This window comes from Lagopus leucura, unplaced genomic scaffold (genome assembly GCF_019238085.1).
Source record: "Lagopus leucura isolate 7727_CA_CO unplaced genomic scaffold, USGS_WTPT01 Super-Scaffold_100073, whole genome shotgun sequence".
NCBI classification, from domain to species: domain Eukaryota; kingdom Metazoa; phylum Chordata; class Aves; order Galliformes; family Phasianidae; genus Lagopus; species Lagopus leucura.
In genome coordinates, this window is record NW_024962314.1 from 583,436 (window position 1) to 604,430 (window position 20,995).

General features: G+C 50.8%; 1 protein-coding gene across 2 annotated transcripts; it reads right to left on the reverse strand.

The window, feature by feature from the left end:
- Positions 1 to 1,535: 1,535 nt before the first annotated feature.
- IPO9 (importin 9) lies at positions 1,536 to 20,550 on the reverse strand. Of its 2 annotated transcripts, XM_042887161.1 has the most exons (24): positions 20,385 to 20,550; positions 18,557 to 18,618; positions 17,928 to 18,014; positions 17,209 to 17,410; positions 16,733 to 16,821; positions 16,394 to 16,480; positions 15,885 to 16,004; positions 14,760 to 14,860; positions 13,862 to 13,920; positions 13,201 to 13,352; positions 12,433 to 12,531; positions 12,196 to 12,302; positions 11,370 to 11,509; positions 10,810 to 10,969; positions 10,075 to 10,301; positions 9,716 to 9,864; positions 8,682 to 8,810; positions 7,807 to 8,082; positions 6,066 to 6,232; positions 4,809 to 4,942; positions 4,398 to 4,517; positions 3,809 to 3,910; positions 2,983 to 3,059; positions 1,536 to 2,623 (listed from the first exon to the last, which is right to left on the reverse strand). In XM_042887161.1, the coding sequence occupies exons 1-24, from the start codon at positions 20,548 to 20,550 to the stop codon at positions 2,513 to 2,515; spliced, it is 3,123 nt and encodes a 1,040-aa protein (XP_042743095.1). In that variant the 3' UTR covers positions 1,536 to 2,512. The 2 variants fall into 2 exon arrangements, with proteins under 2 accessions (XP_042743095.1, XP_042743096.1); XM_042887162.1 differs by lacking the exons at positions 17,209 to 17,410; positions 17,928 to 18,014; positions 18,557 to 18,618; positions 20,385 to 20,550 and adding an exon at positions 16,939 to 17,013.
- Between the last annotated feature and the right edge of the window lie 445 nt (positions 20,551 to 20,995).

Below are 20,995 nucleotides of genomic sequence, written 5' to 3' on the forward strand. Positions count from 1 at the left end.
CCCGGTACCCAGCAGCTGCGCTGAGCAGACAAACGCCGCCCGCCCGGCCCGCGCTGCTGTGCCCGCGCACCCCGCACCCAATGCACCGCGCTGCCGCACGTGGCGCTGCGGGCTTCGCCTCTCCCTGCCCGCACGTGGCGCTGTGACCCGCGGCCCCGCCGGGGGCGGGAGGAGAACGCGAGGAAGGCGGAAGGGCGGCCGGAGCTGCAGCGGGCAGCGCGCAAAGCGGCGCTCAGCATTTGGGACTGCGGGCACAAAGAGCCTTGGGTTCTTTGCTGCGGACAGGGGATGGAATCGGCAGCAGCGCGCCGCTCCAGTCTGTCATCCCGCTTAACGTGCCCAAAGGACGGCTGGAGCACAGCCGGCAGCGTCCCAACGCACGGAGCCCCAGCGCAGCTCCGCTCCGCCCTCAACCAGACCCAAACGAGGCCATCTGCACTTTAAACCACACCCGGGCGTCTGAAATGCCTGGAAGCGCTCGGCTCCAAGGACGGAGGGACGGACAGACGGCTGGTTTCGCGCCCTGCTGCCAACACGGCAAACTGCCCAACGGCTCCTTTCTCCCCCATTTTCTAACTGGAAATGGAGCCTCCCCTGGTCTGCTGCCGCTGCTCGTTGCGAACTTCAGCTAACCAACGCGGCCCGCCTCTCCGCAGTGCGGCGGTCGGGCACCGAGCACTGATCCTCCAAGGGCGCCACTGCAGCCATCCAGCTCCTGCTGGGTGTCCCCAGGACGGCACCGTGAAGGTGATGGTCCTTCCCACTGAGGGCTGAGACACACAAACATCTCAAACAAAATTCAATTCAAGAAGAAAAACATTAAGGAAGAAGACAGAGCTCCACCATTCCCCCAGAGGGAAAGCCAGGGCACAGGGCTGGGTCCTTACACACCAGAGGATGCACAGGGCAGGCAAAGATGCCACAAATCAACGGCATGAAAACTTCTGGTCAGAACTTTCACCTCACCTGATAACAGCGAATGCAGACAGAGCCACACACAAATCAGTCCCTCAGGTTCTGCTCCTCGCAGAGCTGTTGGTACAGAAGCACTGAGGGCTCACACTGCTGCTGCAGCACCACAGGGCCGCCAGCTCTGCCTGCTCTCCTTCATAGCACTGCAGCACGGAGCTATTTCCCAAAGGCACCCAACACGCTGTGCCATCTTTGTCTGGTAAGGAGTTAATTTGTCACCCCCTCCTGGTAAAAACCTGGAAAGCTCCACTCTAAAGCAGACCGGTAGGATACATGATTGCTCCCTGGAGGCTTTCAGACACAACTCAAAGTGTGTCATTCCACAAAGGAACAGCAATACCTTTCTTAAGAAAGGAACCTCTACAGTGGGTCAGCCTTTTCCTTTTAAGCAGATGCATCCGTTACAGGACTCCCTTTCTGTTTGGATGACTCCTGTGAAACATCCTAGCATCCTCAGGCAGCGCACAGGGAAGGTTTCCTAGGGAGAAATACATCTGAAAAAGTGACTCTGGGAAACGAGCGCCATTTCCTTTTATGTCTGCTTTACAAGAAGGATACTGATGTACATTTCAATAGTTTTATTTTCATCTTCCCCAAGAGGGAACCAAAGGCAGAGAGGTGTTGTGAGATACATCACGCCGTTCTTACGGGTAAATCAATTTGCAAACGTTATTTTACCACCCTATAAAAATACACACAGGAGTGTGAAGGAAGCAAAGCAGTTCAGAGTGGCTGTCATGGAGCACAGCTGTTCAATACAATCAGTTTTCTTCCCCCAAAATGGTGGCTCTTTGTGCTCCGTAAATCCGACGCCTCTGGCAGCCACGTGGCACAGGAACAGAACAGAGGCAGCTCCCCTCAGCATGTGCACACCAAGGCATTGGTACAGAACTGCTCCCGTGGGACCAGGCAGTAAACGTGAGCAACAGAGCCTCGTCCACAACAGGAAAGAAGATATGCTCTGGTTTATTGTCTCAGCTTCCCATCCAGACTCCTGCAAACAGGTTCTATAGCGCTCAGGCATCTCTGATAAGAGTCCATGGTTCTATAAAAAGATGGAGATATTTACCCTGTGTGTTACACCCAGAGGAACCACCTTCCGAATGTCTGGAGACACGTCCAGGCCATCTGTGAGTGACCAATGCCCTGCTCAGTCCGGCTGTGCTGTGTGGAGCTCAGTTAAGTGCCTCTTCACAGGCAGAGACAGTTTGCTTTTAAAAATATTAAGGACACATTTTTCTTTTTTTTTTTTTCTTTTTTTTTTTTTTTAAGAACTTCCTGGAAAGTTACTGTGGAAAATGAAAGTGCTCCCATGGTGAGACCAACGTGCAAAGCTCAACAGACTTCCGTCTTTGCTGCTTTCTGAGTATTCCTTCCCTTAGCAGATTTGTTAAGATGAGGCTCAATACGTCGCCACGAGGCCTTCATCCACCTCTAACACGCAGGTGGGCACCAGAGAATGTTTTATGTTTAGTCATAAAACATGGGATAAGCCAAGAAACATGGTTCAGATATGATCAGTGTGCTCTCTTGGGTGGGCTTATATGCCAATGGCCTGCAGCACTCGCTTTTCATTCTCATTGAGATGGTCTGAAAACATGGCATAGCAGGGCTGCTGTGCAAACTGACACAGGAAGTCAGTGAGATACGCCTGCAAGGGAGACAGAGAGCAGCGGTCAGCATCACCTCCTGGGAAAGCCTGCTTCTATCCTGCATCAAGACATGAACGTGAGCACACAGCAAGGAACAGAGGGGGCACAGAGGGGAAGGACTGAGGGGGAGCTCACAAGGAGGAACAGAGGATGGCACAGGGCAGCAGCAGGGAATTACATGAGCTCCCATCTCCACCCTGCTTCTGACTTCAGCAAAAAGCTGCGGTGCTCACAGATAAAAGTCTCACCTCCCTCTGCTTGAGAAAGTTCTGTTCATTCACAAGTTATAAACACAGTAAGGAAAAACAGCTCAGGCATCATTTGATTAACATGAAAAAACCTCATTGCAGAACATCACCTGGAGATCTATCTGGTAAAGAGGGTCCTTTAACGCATCTGGGTCATCCTCTTCATCATCCTCATAGTAGTCCTCATCTGTCAGAGGCAAGGCAGCACGTTTTAACAACAAACAGAGCAGAACACCTCAGGGAGTGTTCTATTGGACTCTTATTGAAACACAGCAACCCACACGTAGCTTCAGTGCTGCTGTGCAGGCAGTTCTGTACCCAGCACTGCTCCTGAACTTCTGTGATTGGAAACAAAACTGCACCCTGGTGCAGAGGGGTCAAAGCAGGAGTCCCAGGGAACTCAGGGCTGAGCTGAGCACACATGGGATGCTGGGGGAGCAAGTCTGTAGGGTGCACTGCACTGTAAGGTGCACTGTATCTCAGTTCTGATCTTAGGTCAGGGCGCCACACTTCCAGTTCTGTGCTCAGCAAGCAGCCTCCTTACCGTGTCAACCTGCAAGGTTCTCTTTCCTAAGACTGTATGCAAACTGGAGAGGAAAGCAGGAATATCATACGTGCTCCATTTCTTTATGCAGCACTTCAGTTTCAAGACCGCTCCACAAGCAAGTTCAGCCACTGCTGTGACGCTGCCATTCCCAGGTCACACCTACACCTCTGACACCAACTTTCCCTCAGCAGGAACTCCTGCCTGTACCTCACAGCAGCACGAAGCCTGCAGAGCATTCCAACTCTCCTGTCTGAAACAAAACCCCACTGTGACACTTCTTCCCTCTGCCTCTCATCTCTGTTGCACTGCTGTCAAGGAAAGAAAACTCAGACAAGAATGTCGTCCACTCTGTTTTATCCCCAAGGAAGCAGTAAAAAGCTGTGACTTACCATACTTGTTTGTGGAAAGAATATCTGATAAGAACTGTCCTGCTAAGCCTTCATCTTCATCCTCATCCTCTTCCTGGTCCTCCCACATATCGTTTGAATCATCTGTTCAGAAAACAAACATTCCCAGACATGAACAACACCTGACAACAACAGCTGACAGCTGTGCAGAAAGCCTTGCTCTGCAGGGGCAAAGGGAGACCTGCAGCCATCACTGTGCCTCAGGAGGAAGAAACCAGACACCAAAGCAAGGGCAATTCCCTGCTGCAGTCAGATCCTGACTGCCAGACACAACTCCACATGCGAGGCCACCATTTCCCGATAATTTCCAGGTATAAGAAGACACCAAAGTGACTCATCCTCTGAATTACTACTTAAGCCTTTGTTTAACTACATACACCAGTTCACTGCAGGGGAGTCTAGACTCGACTACGTGCCATTTAAGCATCCCTTCCAACTCCAAAGATTCTATGGTACTAATTACAGGTGTAATAGTTATTACTGTCAGTTTCTTATTACTATAAATGCTTCTGAGGAGATTACAGAGTAGATTTGAGCCATTAAAGAGGAAAAATCAATCCCAGTGTTTCACCTTGACTCCAATCTGCAGTGGTCTGTCGAGATGCGTTTGCTTCCATTGCATTTGAGAGTTCATTTATTATTAATTTCAGGATTTTTACTAACAAAGGAATGTTTGTCCAGCGTTCAGGATCTGTAAGAGAAGAAGATACGTTCATGCTGCTCCTCATGAGAAGTTTGTCCCTAATTACAGACAGAAAGACCCTATCAAGACTGGGAGCACTAATTTAGGTGCTCAAAAGTTGGCAACTGGACCAGGCAGCATCTGAGCTGCTCTGTACCAACACCGATGCGTGGATTCGTTTTAACAAACCAACCTGCACCTCCTCTGGGAAATCCCTCCCACAGCTGTGTGTGACCTGGTGAGACCCCTCACAGCCCCACTGACAGAACAAAAAGGCAGGGCAGCAAAGTCACGACTTACTTTTGGCCGATTTTGATCGTGTCCGTATTCCCTCATCCATATTAAATATTTCCTCTCCCTTCACCCTGATGTCCTGAAGCCGTTTGTCATCCGTGTTGATGCCGTACTGCAGGAGTTTGCACAGAGCAACTGAGCTGGGGAGCAGAGATTGGGACAATTAGGGATGGGGATCCCCTGCACCGCCCGGCCCACCCAGCAGGAGGGATGTGGGGAAGGTCCCCAGGCAGCCACCAGGTGCCCCTTCTGATCCCTGCCACCAAGAACAAGCGCTGCAGCTCTCCAGTTTCTCCTGTTCTACATTAAGATGTGGAACAGCCGCTTCTTCAACCCACCATCCACAGGACGGGGACTGAGGAACACAGAGGGGTAATCTGGTGTAAGTCCCTCCGTTCACTCAGTGGGAGCCATTTGTTTTCCTTTTAGTAACTGCCATTTCCCCAGGTCTGAACAGCAGGCTCTTCTGCAAAGGCTTCTCTTCATTACTCAGAAAACATCCAGCAATTCCTAATGCATCGTGAGCTCCTTTGCTGTAAATAACCCCAAATGGGGGCCTAGAACAGAGCACAGCACTGCCAAATCACCTGCACACAAACCACTGCCATGCTGGATGACACACAGTGCTGTACAACAGACTTAATTCTGTCACCTGCAGCGCTGTGCCCCCACGGCCTCAGAGCACCCTGCACAGCTCTCAGCTCGCCCAGAATGGGAGGAATCACTGCTGAGCAACACAACAGAGCAAGCACGACTGCCAACAGTGCTGAGCACCCATCGACCGCCTCCATCGCTCTGACATTCATCTCTTTGATGTGCTGCCTCTCATTTACTTTGCTGACTCGTTAAATCAATGAGAAATCATCAAATTCTCTTAGGAAACCCTTCTACAGTGCCCCGACCTTCCACTGCAGCTTTTAATGAGAATTTCACGTCCAGAAACAATTCTCATCCTGCTCACATAACTGTAGTGTCACAACCAGCCCCCTGCTCACTTGAGGCACCCCTTCCCACCTGGGTGCCCCTGTTCCAGCACAGAACACGGGGCAGCAATAGGAGCCCTGAGGAACATCAGGGATTGCTCCAATTCCCACAGCTCTCCTGAGCTGAACTGACAGCACAGGAAAATAATTCCTTTTGCCCAATGCAGGCGTAGCACTGCGAGTGTGAACCAACTCCCCCTTCCTCACACACAGCGTGTTTAATTGCAAGAGGATGATCAGCCAGCTGCCATTAAGGCACGGGTGCAGCAGAACATCCTACCTGACTTTGCCTTCATACTGCCCATAGAACAGGTGCTGCCTGCTCATCCATTCAGCCATCACAAACTCCAGGGCAGGCTTGCCTGTTGGTCCAGGGAGGCTGCACAGGAACTCAAGGAGTGGTTCCAGTTGTGAGTGAACCAAATGAGCAAACACCATAATCAAGGACTGCCAGGGAAAAAAAGGAAACATGAGCTGTACATTATTTAGGAGCTGAAAATGTTTTATCAAATACTCAAGAAATGGAGTGCCCTGCAGGAATGGAGATGGTGCTTACCGACCCCAGGAGGAAAAGAAAGTAAAACCATCTGCAAGATACAGTGTGCTACAAAAGCAGGAAAGGATACTGCTACCATCAGAAGCGATATCTGACCCACAAAAAGCAGGTCAGGAGTCCAATCAGGAGTCCATCTGCTCACACCCACGCCTCAAATCAGCAAAGCTTCCTAATGCAGAGATGAAAAAAACACTGGGGAAAAAAAAAAAAGGAGAGGCTGCAGTGGCTTCTGACCACCAAAAACATCCCATGGCAAAGGCAGGCAGTGCAGGTACCCAACTCTGCTGGTCCAATGCTGTACACACAGCCCTGTGCACAGAGCTCGGAATGCTCACCATGCTAAGGCACAGAAGTTGCTTGTCCACAGCCATTTTCTCCACCCCAGGGCATTCCACCACCAGCACGTCTCCCAGCCATCACACCATAATGCAGCAGCACTTCTCCTGCTCTGAATCTTAAACTGCAAGCTTTAGGAACGTATTTACAAGACAGATTTACAGTCCTGCCCCTGCAGACCAGGACCAAACGTCAGCCCCTAAGCTGAGGGCATCTGCAGGGGCTCCTTCAGGGGAAAGCTGTCCTACTGCAGACTCCCATCTCAGGCTAAGACAGAGAAGAAATCCAACATCACTGGGCGCTTGTTGTCTTCCACAGCTGCAGGGGCTTCACATGACTAGTTCAGATTTAAGCTTCTGCATCTTTTAAATCCCAAAATAGCCAAAGCAAGAGCCATTTTGCATGGCTATGAATGAACAGTGTTTCCAAGGGGGAAAGACTGAAAAAAATCAAGGCCTGCAGATGAACTCTGTGCTGATGTTGATGTTTCACTGTGTACTGGTTTGAAAAAACGCACCATTCAAATCAGAGCTACCCAAGATAAAAGGGTCTGAACAGATGAGTCTCAGCCAGGTTCTTCACCGAGGGCAGAGGAGGGTCCTGGCAGCAATGCCTTCCCACAGCTGCTGCTCAGGAAACAGGGCATCAGCAGATGCTGAACTTTAAGGGCACGTACGAGAAAGAGAATTAACACTACTGGGATAAAATTATTCTGTAAACCATGCCACTAAAAGGAGACCAAGGCCGGAGCAGACTGATACTCTCACCTGACCTCTGTCCTGATGCAGGCCAACTGCACGCCCCATCTCCTAACGCTCACCTGCTCTCAGCTCCAAGCTGTTCACACACACTCAAAAGCTGCTCTGCCACCACAGCCCTACTCAAGGTGCTCTCTGAAGGTTCAGTCCTTGCAAGCAAAAGGTCATGAGACTATTTAAGGTGCATGAAAGCTTACCAACAAGAGCCTGGCTTACCTGGTAATCCAGACAACGCTGGATGAGCAGAGCAGGCCATTTCCTGACCACCTCACAGGGTATGCAGAACCCATGAACAATCAGGCACACGCTTTTATTTTCAATCTGACAGTTTCTTTTCCCAGCACTTCCTCTCACCCTCCTGGGCTGCTCACCTGCATTACACTGAGTGTCTCTGCTTGTTGCATTTTGCTCAGGATGGCTCTCAGAATCTGGTCCAAGTTCTCTCCCAGCTCACTCCCTGCTTTGGAAATTAAAGTGGAGACCAGCCTGCCCACAAAGGCAGCAGTGAACTCTGAGGTCCTCGGATCCAGAAGCTGGCTGACCACCTGCATCACGTACCACAGCCCGTTGTGGCCCTGCTCATCATGCCACTGTGCAATCTGCTCCAAAGCCACGGAGACGTACGCACGCAGACACTCGCCACCATTCTGTAAGAGAAAGGCACTCTGTTAGAATTTCCCTTTCCAAAGCCATCAGCAGGTAACAGCAAAACTGCTACGAAGCACAGCTCAGATCAGCACTGCCTCTGTGAGCTGAATCCTTGCTCTCCCTCCATTCAGTACGTGAACCAACCAAAAGTTTATCTTCCCCTTCCCACTTAAATGTGCACACAAGAAGATGGCACGAAGCAAGATGCAGGGGCTCTGCTCCTCATGCCTGAGAGCATTCCTTGCTGACAGCCTCTGCCATCCCTAGATGTCACGAGCATTACCATGGGGGAAGAAAAGCAGTGAGGTTTTACGTGCTCCAGAGCACTAACAGAAAAAAAAAACAAACAGGGCAAGGCTGCCAGCCTGTTCACTCTGATCCTCCACATATCAGAATGATCTCAGCAGAAGTGACCGCAGGTCCCTGAACAGCAATGCTCTAATGACAGACTGGGCAGCAGAGCCTCCTGAGGAGCTGATGATACAACTACTGGCAAACAAGGCCTGGGCTCCCTCGAAGGCTTTGCCAACTGTCTCATTTGGTCACTTCCCTCAAACTCTCCTGTCCCTGCTGCTCTTACCACTCCCTGCAGTGTTACCTGCATGGTAGCATTGTCGTCTGTGTTCAGGCTGCACTGAGCCACTGCAGGGAATGCTTGGCAGATCAGGAGCTGGGACAGAGGAGGTTTGGTGTTCCTCACAACTGTGGTTAATATATCAATAGAAGTCTGAAAGGAAACCACAAACAAAAGCACTGTTACAATAGCAGCCACAGTACACAAAGTCAGCATTGCAAGCACTGCAGTCACGGGCAGGAGGGATGCGACCCAGCACTGCCATCACACCCTGATGTCACGCACAGCAATATTTCAGTTATTTTAAAAGCCATGCACCCAGAGCCTCTGAAATTGCCATGGACACACGGTGCTGTGTGCTGTGAAGTTCCCAGGGCAGTTTAAACACTAAGAGTGGTGTAAAACCACTCAGTGTGGCAAACAGCTCCACAGGGATGTACATGATCCCGACAGTGATCAGTGCAGCCAGAGAATCCTGCTTGCTGATTTGTTCCAGTTTATCTTGATCTGCATTTATTTTAATCACCTACTACTGATTGCTACAGCAATACTGATCAATATGTAGGTTATAAACATTTTTATTAAGATATTTATGGGCTTAATTTCATACAATCATTCTATGGAGTCAATGCTCAATCTTCTCTAAGTGGACTTCTTAAAGAAACAACAAATGTTACAGTTCATCTCCAGCAATTTATACATGTGACATATAAATCAGAAAAAAACTCAGGGGAAACCACAAGGAACAGTTATGTATTCTGCTGGAGAATGCAACACCATTCAGGAGTGACTGTCACTGGTGAAACTTGACTACGTCACAGCAGAACAGCTGGGGACAAACTGCAGGGAGTGAGGAAGCCCACAGAGCACATTACTTTGGAAACATCTCCCCCCAGCTGCATTTTGCTTCTCTCCATAAAGACAAATCTACCAAACACTGAAGTCATTGTTCAAAGGCATTTTAAAGCAATTTTCTACTCACTGCAGAGCAGCCATCCGTTATGTTAAAGAACAGGGAATCGGTCCCAGCTCAGACCAGGTACCACCACAGCACTTACTGCACAAAGCCCTGCTGGGATCTTGTCAGCAGGGGCCTGCATGATGCTGACAAGAGTTGGTATTAGCCTCATCTGCATTGGACCCTGGCAGGCTTCTATCTGAGCCAGCTCCTTAAAGATATCTTGGGCAAGAGAAGCAACAACTGGATCTGGAGAGAGAAAGCACCATTTACTCAAACAAACTACCAAACACCTCAGTTTTTGCTACCGCTATTTCAAACTGGCACAGCAGCTCTTTCCCTGCTAGCTTTACAGCACGGATCAACGTTCATTCAATTCTGACTTATTACATGTTCAGCACAGCCATAATCCTGATCAGGATCCACGAGCAAAGCCAACGGCGGGACCTGAGCACCCACCATTGCTGTACTTCAGGAAGATGGCGATGGTGAAGGGGCAGATCTTGTTCTCCACACTTGCTGTAAATGCTGGGTCCACGGTGCAGACAATGCACAACGTTTCCATCACCAGGTTGAGCACCTCTGAGCTGAACTGCGTTGCCAAATGGATCAGACCATCAAGGATGCTGGGAAGGAAAGGCTGCAACACGTGGGTGCTCTCAGAGATCTTCAGCTGGTCACAGTAGCTAAACATGATACAGAAATGCACACAGAAGGCATGAAGTGTTTTATATACACATCACTGGATTAATCATAGATGGGTATTTCATCCCCCTGTTCTGTAAATTGGCTCCTCTAGCACCTCTCCCCACCAGTACACTTCTTCCTTCATCTCTCAACTTTGTTATTGCCCTGATCTGTCCCACAAGGACACATTCTGTTAGTCATACCTGTGTCTGCACAGCATTAACCATGGTTTCATTTCCATGCTTGTCACCAGCATCCATTTCTGCTTCTAGGTGGGACTGTGTCTATTATAACACTGTGCTGTACATAACCTTAAACCTCAACTTCTTATTCCTCATCAGAGTTACTCTGCTTCGAACCTGCTCACTTAAACTTCTTACACTGATACTTCATTCATTCCATGCCATCACTTCCACAGTCTGTACAGGAATTTTATATTTTGATGAACAAGCTTTAAAAACGTGATTTCTAACACAGACCCCTGAGGTTTGGAGTATCTTTGCTTACCCCCAGATAGCTCTGACTGCAGAGATTCGGACAGAAGGCGGCTGGGTTTCATGCAGACCACTGACTGTGGCTTGCAGGAACTGCTGGATGAGCTCTGGGGACATGGCCACTGTGAAACGGCTGGCGGCCCACAGGGCCCGGCCCAGGAGAAAGGGGGACACTGAAACAAAGCAGGACAGAGAGAGTTCCATGAATTTGAAGTCAGAGCTGCTTCCATCCGTCAGCCAAAGCTCTGCCATCCCAGCAGGAAAGTCGTTAAATGATAAACAGTTTCTCAAAGTTCAATTATTTGCAAGGACTTTTGTCAACTTCTCCGACCTCCCTTCATGCTGAGGGAGCACCATCCAGAAAGCAGAAGCGCACAGAGCTCCCACTCACGGGATCCTCCTCCCCATGAGCATCAGCCTCAGCTTACAGGAAACGTGGAGCTGGCTCTGCACAGCACACACACACACACACACACACACACACACACACACACACCCCACACCTGCACTCATACGAAGTTTCCAAGCTCTGGCACTCAGCTGCATCGTGGCCAACAGCCAGGGCTGGCATACCTGAAAGGTTGAGGTCTGCCAGAACAACGTTGGTCAGGAAGCCATGCATATCAAAATGGATTCGGCCGTTCTTCACGCTGTCTGTAATAATGGACTTCACTGAGCCCAGGGCCAGCATACAAGCTTCGTGTATTTTCCACCTGTAGAAGAATCCAGATGCTTTTAGGCTTTTCTGCCCACCATCACCCCGAGAAATACATCAAGAATTTGAAGGAAAACCACTCAGATCTTTTTCTCTAAGCTGACACAATTACCTACTTGATCTCAAAGCAGAAACAAATGAACATTCACAAAACTCTGCAGTGTGGGGACTCGGAATCTCAGCCAGCACAGGCAGCATTCCCAGTCCCTTTTCACAATTTGGGTTAAAAAAATGCTGCTGCTTTTACCACTTTCCCCCTCCAGAATAAATAAATAAACAAAGGCTTTGTTCTGAAGGATTAAAGGACTTGTTCTGCAGCCTCCAACTCATCTCAGTTGGTTATTCCATGTGCAGAAGCACCGAGAGATGCCTGAAATTCTGAGCCCACTTCACTGAGCAGAAAGAGAAGGTTCTGCTCCCTGGACACAACGAGCAACACTTCACAACCACGTGCTTTAAGGAACTGTCAGGGCAGGGAAGGAGGAGCCTGGGACAGACACCCGGTGAAGGGTTTGCACAGGAAGGTTTCTGCATCTGGCCTGAGAAATCCCCTGCTCTCTTTTTCTTCTCCTGATCAGTTCTCAGATTTCATCCTTGCCCATCAGCAGCAGTGCCACAAACACCTGACTGCCCTCAGTACTACAGAACCCACTGCTGCAACTCCTTGCTGTCCCATCTCCTCACCAGTGCTCAGCACCGCTGTTCTTGGCCTGCTCAGCTTCCTGTAAGTGCCTCGTAGCTGCTGCAGCCAAAGCACTTGCACTCTCATTCTGGAAATCAGCAGCCACAGCCTGTGCAGAGGAAACAATCACGTTTAGTTGTAGACTTTTAAAGGCAGGCTTTCCTCCAAACGCTCAAAATGAAGCTAAATGTATCGCTCTCATTCTTTGGTTGCTTCTAAGCATGGAATATTTTTCATACCAGCAACAGATCCTGAGCAGCAATCCTCACTGTATAGGAAAAAGTATCATCATCTTCATCCTCCACAAACTGCTGGGGATTTGCAGTCCAAACCTTTATCTGAAACACAAGGACAAGGAGAACAGGGAGGATAACAACAATTCTTACATGCTGTTGCAATAATCTTTGAAAAGAAGAGGCCCTCTCTGTTCTGAGCCCATCTTGCTCCTCTGCCCCTCATCTGAAATCAGTTTCACAAACTCACGACTGAGCTGAGATCAGTGCTGCACAGCTTTATTTACAGATGAGAAATGGGAGAAGCAGATGAAGCTTTAACAGATGCCTGTTTTTATGCATGCCTACCTAAACAAGACCAACAGAAGATGGCTTTCAGGCTTGGGAGACCCAGAAGCACAAAGAATAGCCATGAAAACTACGTCACACCACTTGCCCAATCCTTTCCCTATCGCTGTGGTGTGGCTATCCATTTCAGTGTGGTAACCTCCATGTTCACAGCACATTCCTCCACTGCTGCACACGAGGTGCTACTGACAGGAACACCTGGATGCTGACAAAATGATGGAACAGCACAGAACCACGAAGGCTGGAAACGAACTTTAAGATCATCCAGCACAAGCACCCACCTACCAACAAAGCTGTCCACTAAACCACATCCCTGAGTAACCATGTTAGCTTACAGCAGCTTCCATGCACTGAACACTTCCTAGGACACTAATTGGTTTAAATCTCTTATCTCATTTGCTTCCTACACAAGACAAACTTGCTCACCTGCTCCTCTGTGATCTGCATGTAAAGAAGGATGTAGTAGATCAGCTCTGGCAAAGCCTTCTTCACTGTGCTCTTAAATTTGTTGTTTTCCAACAAGGCATGAACAAACTCAAATATGCTGAACACCAGATTTTCAAATCCCAACACTTCACCTGAGCAAAGAAAGGAAAAAAAGGACCATGACTCCAAATGCTAACATGCACAGAAGTATAAACTTGTGTCAAATACAGTTACAGACTTCCAGGCTGTCTGATGGGGTAATGGCTGTTCTCGCTCCTGGACCAGCAAGGGCAGCAGCAGCCCTGGGAGGACTCTGACTCGATCACCTTCTGCTCTCTTCCCACATCACTGCACACCCCTCACTAAAATTTATCAAGCCCAAAATAAAACCTGTTTGGTTTCCTTTTGTCCCATCAGTTTTACCTCAAAACTGCTGCAAAACTCACTCCTGGAGTCGTTAGAAACCTTAAGTTATGCAGCTTCACTGATCACAGCCACATGAAACTTAGAACAGCGTCCATCACTTCCTTCCAACACTGTAAATGTACATTAAGCATGAACTCCCGAGGTGTTTCTGCAACTGCTTTGACAACAGTCATATTTAGGTGAGTCCACTCCTCGTCAAAAGGGAACTCAGGAGTGCAGTTCAACAAGTTCTTACCATCGGAATCCACAGGATCCTCCACCTCTTCTGTATAATTTACTTCTGTTCTCACATAAGTAGATGAAGTTAAGTAAACAAGTATGTTTCTAAGATGCATCTGGGAATTAAAAATCCTAATAATGACTATGCCTTCTTTCTTAGGAACGTGGGTTACACACAGTGCTGTGTTTTGAACAGAAGATGAACCCTGGGATCTCCTGCCCAGCTGCAGAAGCCACTTCTCCACCACCCGACAGCAGCCCTGGGCGACTCCATTCGCACACACCAAATCCTCCATGCAAACCCAAAGGTTCCCCCACACTACAGCTCTGCCACACTGAATCCACTCAGACTCGGCCCACCAGGGCACAAGGAGCTCATTCTGCACCTCCATGCTCCCAGTGGTGAGGAGCCACAGCAGCACAAACCTGGGGCGGACGTGGAAGATCTGCCCTGTCAGTTTGCACGTAGCACAAAAACCCCAAAACATCTCTTTAACATTGCAGACTGCCCAGCAAAGTAATGACTGATAACATTTAAAAGGCAAATTCAGCTTCAGCAGCAAACATAACCAGTCATTACTGCTGCAGCAAGGGATAAAGCAGGTTCTCCTCTGAAGTCTCACTATGAGGCATTGTTTGAAGAAGGCAATTTTCACTGAAGAGCACCAGAGAGAATGCAGAGGTTGGCCACAGTTCTGCAGCCAGCATGATGTGGGTGCTCCCATGGTTCATTGTAACTGACTCAGGCCAAAGGAACCTCATGGAGCCCAACTGAAATACCCACAGGATCTCCACAGCAGATTCCTGCATTGCTGGTCATGGTCTCACACTCCTCAGCCACATTCAAGTCCTTACTGGGCACAAGATATTTGTCATGTCCTACTCCAGTTAAAAGCATTCAGTGCAAAGGATATAAGGCAGCACTTTCTGTAAGGGTGTTCCACACGATGGGCAGGATCTGCTGCATTGAGGACACCATGTGCTTCGGGTAGTTCTTCACCAGTGCTGTCACAGCCTGGAAGCACAAAGAGCAGCGATCAGAAGGGAAACCAGGGAACACCACCAAAACCAGCTCATGGGCTGCACTTCCACCACCAATGGAAATAATCCCAAGTCCTGCTGGGACTGCTCTCGAGGGATAGGGAAGAAAAAAAGGCACCTTTCTGTTGTTTACTTCTCAGTACTCTGCTGATAGGAAAAAAAAAAAAGATCTTGCAGCTGGTTGAAAATGCATTACCTGCATTACCAAAAATGTCTCCATTCTTTCTCCTGCTGCCCCTGCACTTCAGGAGCTCCAGCAATCATCTTATCTGCTTAACCAATCCCTTGAGTTTTCTCATTTCTGCATTACAATGACTACAAAATGCACTTTCCTGGAAGGAAAGGCAATTTATAGGTCTTATACCTGAATTCCTTTTGCCTTAGAAAATTGCTGTCATTAGTTTAGAAGCCGTAAGCGACAAACCCACAGGTTGCCCTGAGCACCCAGCCAGAACACTGCTCCCCTCACACAGAGCTGCTGCCATCCATCAGTGGCTGCTGCAGCACTGCTTCCCTCCCTGAGGAGAGGCACAGCAGGGGCAGCCATGGATGCAGTGCCACAGTGCTGCTGCCTTGAACAGGACCACAAAAGCCAACCTAACAGCTGCCCTCTGAACACCACACCAGCACCCTCCTGCACCTTCCTGCATTTAATTTCTTGGCTCAGGAGCAAAGCTAATCGTTATGACAGACTGTATGCTTGTTTACAGTAACTGCAGTATGATTTTGTTCAAGGAACACAGCTGTCCACCTTCACCCAAAACCTGCAGCCCAATAATGCACCACCACATCCCTATGGAGCTCCCCACACGTCTTCAGTGTAGGCACAATTCTGTGTTTCAAAACTGTGTGGCACTGGGAGCCAGAAAGCTTCACAACTCGTAGCACAGGCAGTGCCAGGAGAAGCAACACACAGCACTCGGCCTTCTCTCCTTCCCAGCACACCTGGCAGTGCTTACTGGCATTCGGTCGTTTCCTATCAGTATTAACCAACTTACTTTCAGGACTTCCATCTTAAATCCACTGTCTGATGTGGGTCCGTCAGGCATCTGCAGGGCCTGAACAAAAGCCTCTGTGAACTGCTGCACCACGGGGAATATCAGGACTTTGGCTGCACCCTGGTTAAAAATCAGTGCAAGCAGAGGTGAGTTCCAGGCAACAGATCTCTGTGTCTGACAGGAAAGCAAAGGGCCACCCTGTGCTCAGCAAACAAGTGCTCCTCCAGGGATTCCCAAGCAAAGGACCGGGCCTCGTCTCCTCCCCAGGCTGATTCCCTCCCTCCAAGCTGTCCCTGCACGTCTGTTAAACTCAGTTATGGGAACCAAGCACAGCATCAAAACGTGCACAGAAAGCAGGGAGCTGGCCGCTCTGCGAGCAGGAAATGACACCCACTCCTCCAGATTACACCTGGCACCATGGAATTCTCCTATCTTTCATTTTCAGGTTACGATTTAGAGCCTCACTTCATTTCCATTCAATATGTGTTGCAGGATAGGTGAAATCTTGCCTTTTCCAGTTCCTCCATGTTACAGATCATATGGGCACACGTGGTAAATATCTCCACTGCACGTGACCTTGTGCGAATACCATACACCTGTAAAACAGCAGACAGGGAACAGCAGATGTTTTTAAGTGATTTTTTTTCCTGCTTTATTTGATTCCTTTTTATTTCATTATTGGCTTCAACATTTCAGCTGAAACGTTAGCTGTCACGAATGAGCACAGCACAGAGGAAACACTTTAAGTCTTACCATGGTACAGCTCAACCTCCACATCTGCTGTTTCTTTGCTCCAAGAAACATTCCCACCAATGCAACTCAGTACCCATTTAAGAGTGAAGATGTACCTCAGCCATTGTGAAGATTTTGTACATCTCTGGGAGAATAACAGGAGCAACGTGTGGCATCTGTGTGTCCGTCACTTCCCGCGTAAACTCTGCAGAACAGAAAGCAAGGGGACTTGTTAGAAGAAAACAAACCCAAAACAACAACATAGAGATTGCTGGGAAACGAATTGCTTCGTGCTCGCCTACAGCAGCGCCGGCTGTCCTACCCACAGCAATCCCTGAGGGACAGCAGAAATGTCATGCTGAAAGGGGCAGACAGCTGAGAGCAGGGAGTTACAAAGCTCCTGTGGGGCTGCAGCCCGCAGCACAGAGCCTGACGCTGCGCTTCCTCAGCTCCCAGCAGCAGCCAGCAGGCACCGAGCCCTGCGGAGCAACAGCAGCAAGTTCTAGCTCCATTTGCAGTACAAAGGGACAGAATGCTGTGGTAAGGAAAAGCCTACAGCACCTCCTCGGGGAGCCCTGCTGCTTGCACATACCTGTCAGCACTCTCATGGCTCCATGCACCGCGTTCACATCTCCACTAACCAGCATCTCCATCAGGAGGTTGAAGAGCTCAGGCCAGGCTTCGGGCCAGTCCCAGTGTGCCACTGCTGACACTGCGTAGGCAACACTGGAGCGCACTTTGCTGATGGATTCTCTCAGCCCGTTGGGCAGGAGCTCTCTAATAGCAACTTTTGCCTGTAGAGAACCACAGCGTTTAGCAGAACATCCCCAGTCACAGGACAAGCTGCTCAAAACCAAGTCATGGCACCTGACCGTATCCTGGTACAGCTTCACTGTCAGGTTTACAAAACAAATGCTCAGCAGAGGACTAAACCTGGCAGACTGCATTCTGTGTTTCTGTGTAGGGAAAGCTGCTGGGTGTGCTGCAAGGCAGCTCTCTCCTCAGGCGAAGCCCTCAGGCAGGCACACAGCAACTGCCTTCCCCAGCTCAGAGCTGCATGAGGTGGGATGCAGACACGGATGAAGGACACCCTGGGCTCATTGACACAAACGCTGGTTCCAATGTCAGGGCCTGCGTTTGCTTTCTTTCTAAAGTTTGGGTGGAGGAGAACCAGGCACCCAGCCCCAAAGGGACAGAAGGAAAAAGGGCAGTGCTTCTGGGGCACCAGTCCCAAGACCTGTTTCAGGGAACCAGGTAATATTCTTGATGGATAAAGCATCTTAAATCAGGAATCAAGAAGCAAAGCCTTACCCTCTCTGTGGTCTCTGGAGGTCTAAACTTTTCTGACTGAGAACACCAGTGAGTTTCCACATACTGCTTCAGAATGACAGATGCTAGCTGCATTAGAAGAGAGGTCACAAATTAGGAACAAATCTCACAACCACAGCACACTGCTTTTACCAAAATGCAAGTCTTTGCCAAACTGCTGGAAAAGCCACAGCAGTAAAAAGCTGAACTGACGGCCATTCCTTGCACAGCGACAGCCTACACAGCACTGACACAAGAAGGCTGCTATTTCTCACCTCTACAACAGCAAAGGTATGGGCCACATTGCAACCACAGAAACACAGAACCTAAACCTCCTTTTCGAGGAGGAAAACACCAGCAGGAAAAGCTGTGGCAGACAGAAGAGGATTTCTGCTGCTGGTGCCCACTGCACACAGCCAGCACCACGCAGCCCAGCAGCAGGCTGAGCGGCCCCAAAAGCACTGCTTCCAGGAAAGGAAAGGTCAGCACACCTGGATATGCTGAAGGAACGAGTGACAAACCCACAGATACCCAAGGGAAAAATGCAGGGACAAAGGCAAACCACCTCTGGCTCCCCCAGGACACAGCAGGACGCCCCACAAACTGCAGCGCTGCCCTGGCTGTGAGCTCACCTGACGGATGGCCAACGCTCCCTGCGGGTCCACAGTCAGCTCTGCCAAATGGACACCAAACTCTGCAACACAAAATAAATGTTTGTGTCAGAACTTTTATTCCCACACAGAGAAACTCACCAAGATTTTTGGAGGAAGCCACAATACCAACAGCGTGACTCATCCGTGGGAAGGAGAAGACAATTCCAGTGCAGAGCTTCTCAAATGAATCACTGAGCATTCATTCTCCCCTGTGCTCCCTGCACAAACTTTGTTTGTTGTCTCAGCATCTCACTTCTTTCTCTCACAGGTAAAAACGTTGCAACTCAGGTTACCAACAAGTACACTCTGAGATGCACTGGGTTTAAACTCCCCTTAGCTGCAGCTGGAACTGTTCCTCCCTGGGCCAGGGCAGGGCTGTGAGCACTGCTGGGGCTCGGGGTGTCCCTGCACACGGCAGGGAGTGGGACCAGATGGCCTTCAAGGGTCAGGGTTAGAACTCAAACCGTTCTGCAACTCCATGAATCTAATGGCTGCACTGCCCTTGTTTTTGCTGTCAGTGTTGTATCTTTAAAACATGCTTAATGACAGCCGTATTTCTGGTTTCTTTACAGCACTTTAAAGCACTCCTGATTCACGCGATCTACGTTTCTCTCCCACAACAACACGGAGCTGGCAAACACAATGCTGCTCTTGCTCCTCCTCTTGGCATCTGCAAAGAGGATACAGCTCGCTCCTCCCGTGCTCCTTGACTCCCAACAGCACAAAGTAATGCAGATGAAGGGACCCCAGCCTGGCAGTCCTCACCAAGGTCAGCAGCCCCGACCCACACAGCCTGAATCTCTCCCATCCCCTCCGGTTTGGTGCCACGTGCAGCTCCATGGGAGCAGCCTAGGGAGCTTTCCCCAGGTGAAGGTGTTAAAGCACCCACAGCAGAGCTGCGATGTGCTGGGGAGGTCAGCAGCAAAGCGCTGGGAGACCCCAGGATATCTGTAACGCAGTGATAAAGTGAACGTGTAGATGACAGGGTTTGGACTCAGTGATGCTCTCAGATTCCTCCCAGCTCGTTTTATTCTAACTCCATTCCTCGTCCTCTGGATCTCCTTTACCCACAAAGCACAGTCCTGCTGCGTTCCTGCACATCCTACAGCACTGCCAGACCTGCACAGCTGCACCAGCACCATTACCTGCCCAACAGCCGTGGTGGCAACAAACTCATCTCCGTGTGCTGCACCACAAAAGGCTCAACGGGAGCATCGCACACAGATCACAGCAGGGAACCTTCCTGCCACACCGCCTGCCTTCCCCTCATCGCCTCGTGTCCATTGGGAGCAATCACCGCACAACCCCTGGGCAGACACAGCCTCACATCTTCCTTGTCTTTACCACAAGGCTCCTCTGAGCTCAAGTTCAGGAGCACAGAGACCTTCGGGCACCACAAAGAACCCTTCAGAGTGGCAAAATCCTCCGAGAGGAGCGGAGAAGCGCCGGGATTGCCTGCAGGACCGGAGTGCAGCTCCATGCACAGCACTGCGGCTGCACGAACCAGCACGGAACCAGCACGGAACCTTCAGGGCTGAGGAGGCCGTGCAGACCCCGCGGTGCCGACAGCACTCCGTACAGCACAGCACAGCACAATGCAGTACAGGGCAGCACAGCACAACACAGCGCAGCGCTGCCCCACGTGCAGACTCCCGCTGAGGCCCCTAGGGCTCCGGTGCGGCGGCTCCACCCCCGCGGCCCTGCCGGCTGCCCACCGCCCTCCCAGCCGCGCGGCCCGGCCCCGACGCTCCCCGCGTTCCCCGGCGGCCCGCAGCTCGGCCGCCCTCCCGGCCCGGCGCTCACTCACCCTCCGTCACCTCCAGCACCTTCACCTGCTCCTCGGCGGCGGCGCGCACCGCCTGCACCGGGCACAGGATTCCCGTCAGCGTCTCCACCAGCGCCTCCTTCAGGCCCTGCGCCACCGGCCCCGGCCCGCCGCCCCCCGGCCCTCCCGCCGCCGCCGCTCCCGCCATCGCCCCCTCGAGCTCCGCTCCGCCGCCGCCGCCGCGCGCGGGATACGGGGCCGTCGCGCGCCAAACGCACGCACGCACGCGCGCCGCGTCGGGACGTCACCGCGCGCAGCGCCCCCTGCGGCGGGGAGGACGAACGGCGGCGGGGCCGCCCCGTGCGCGCGATGGGCGGGGCCGTGGGCAGCAGCGCAGCGCCGCTCCGCCCCCCGCCTCCATCGGACCGCGCGACGGCGCTTCCGGCGCGGAGGCGACGGCTCGTGGCTCCGCTTCCGTGCAGGGAAACGCGCGTGTCCGTGCGCCGCTCCTCGTATCGCGGTACGGCGGCGTTTCCTTCCGGCCCCCCGTGCCGTTCCTCGCAGCGCTCCGTAGCACCGGAACGTCGCCGCTTTGGGCTTTAATTCACAAACTTTTGTTCCTACGCAGCGTCGTTCGCGTGGTTCGGCGAAGC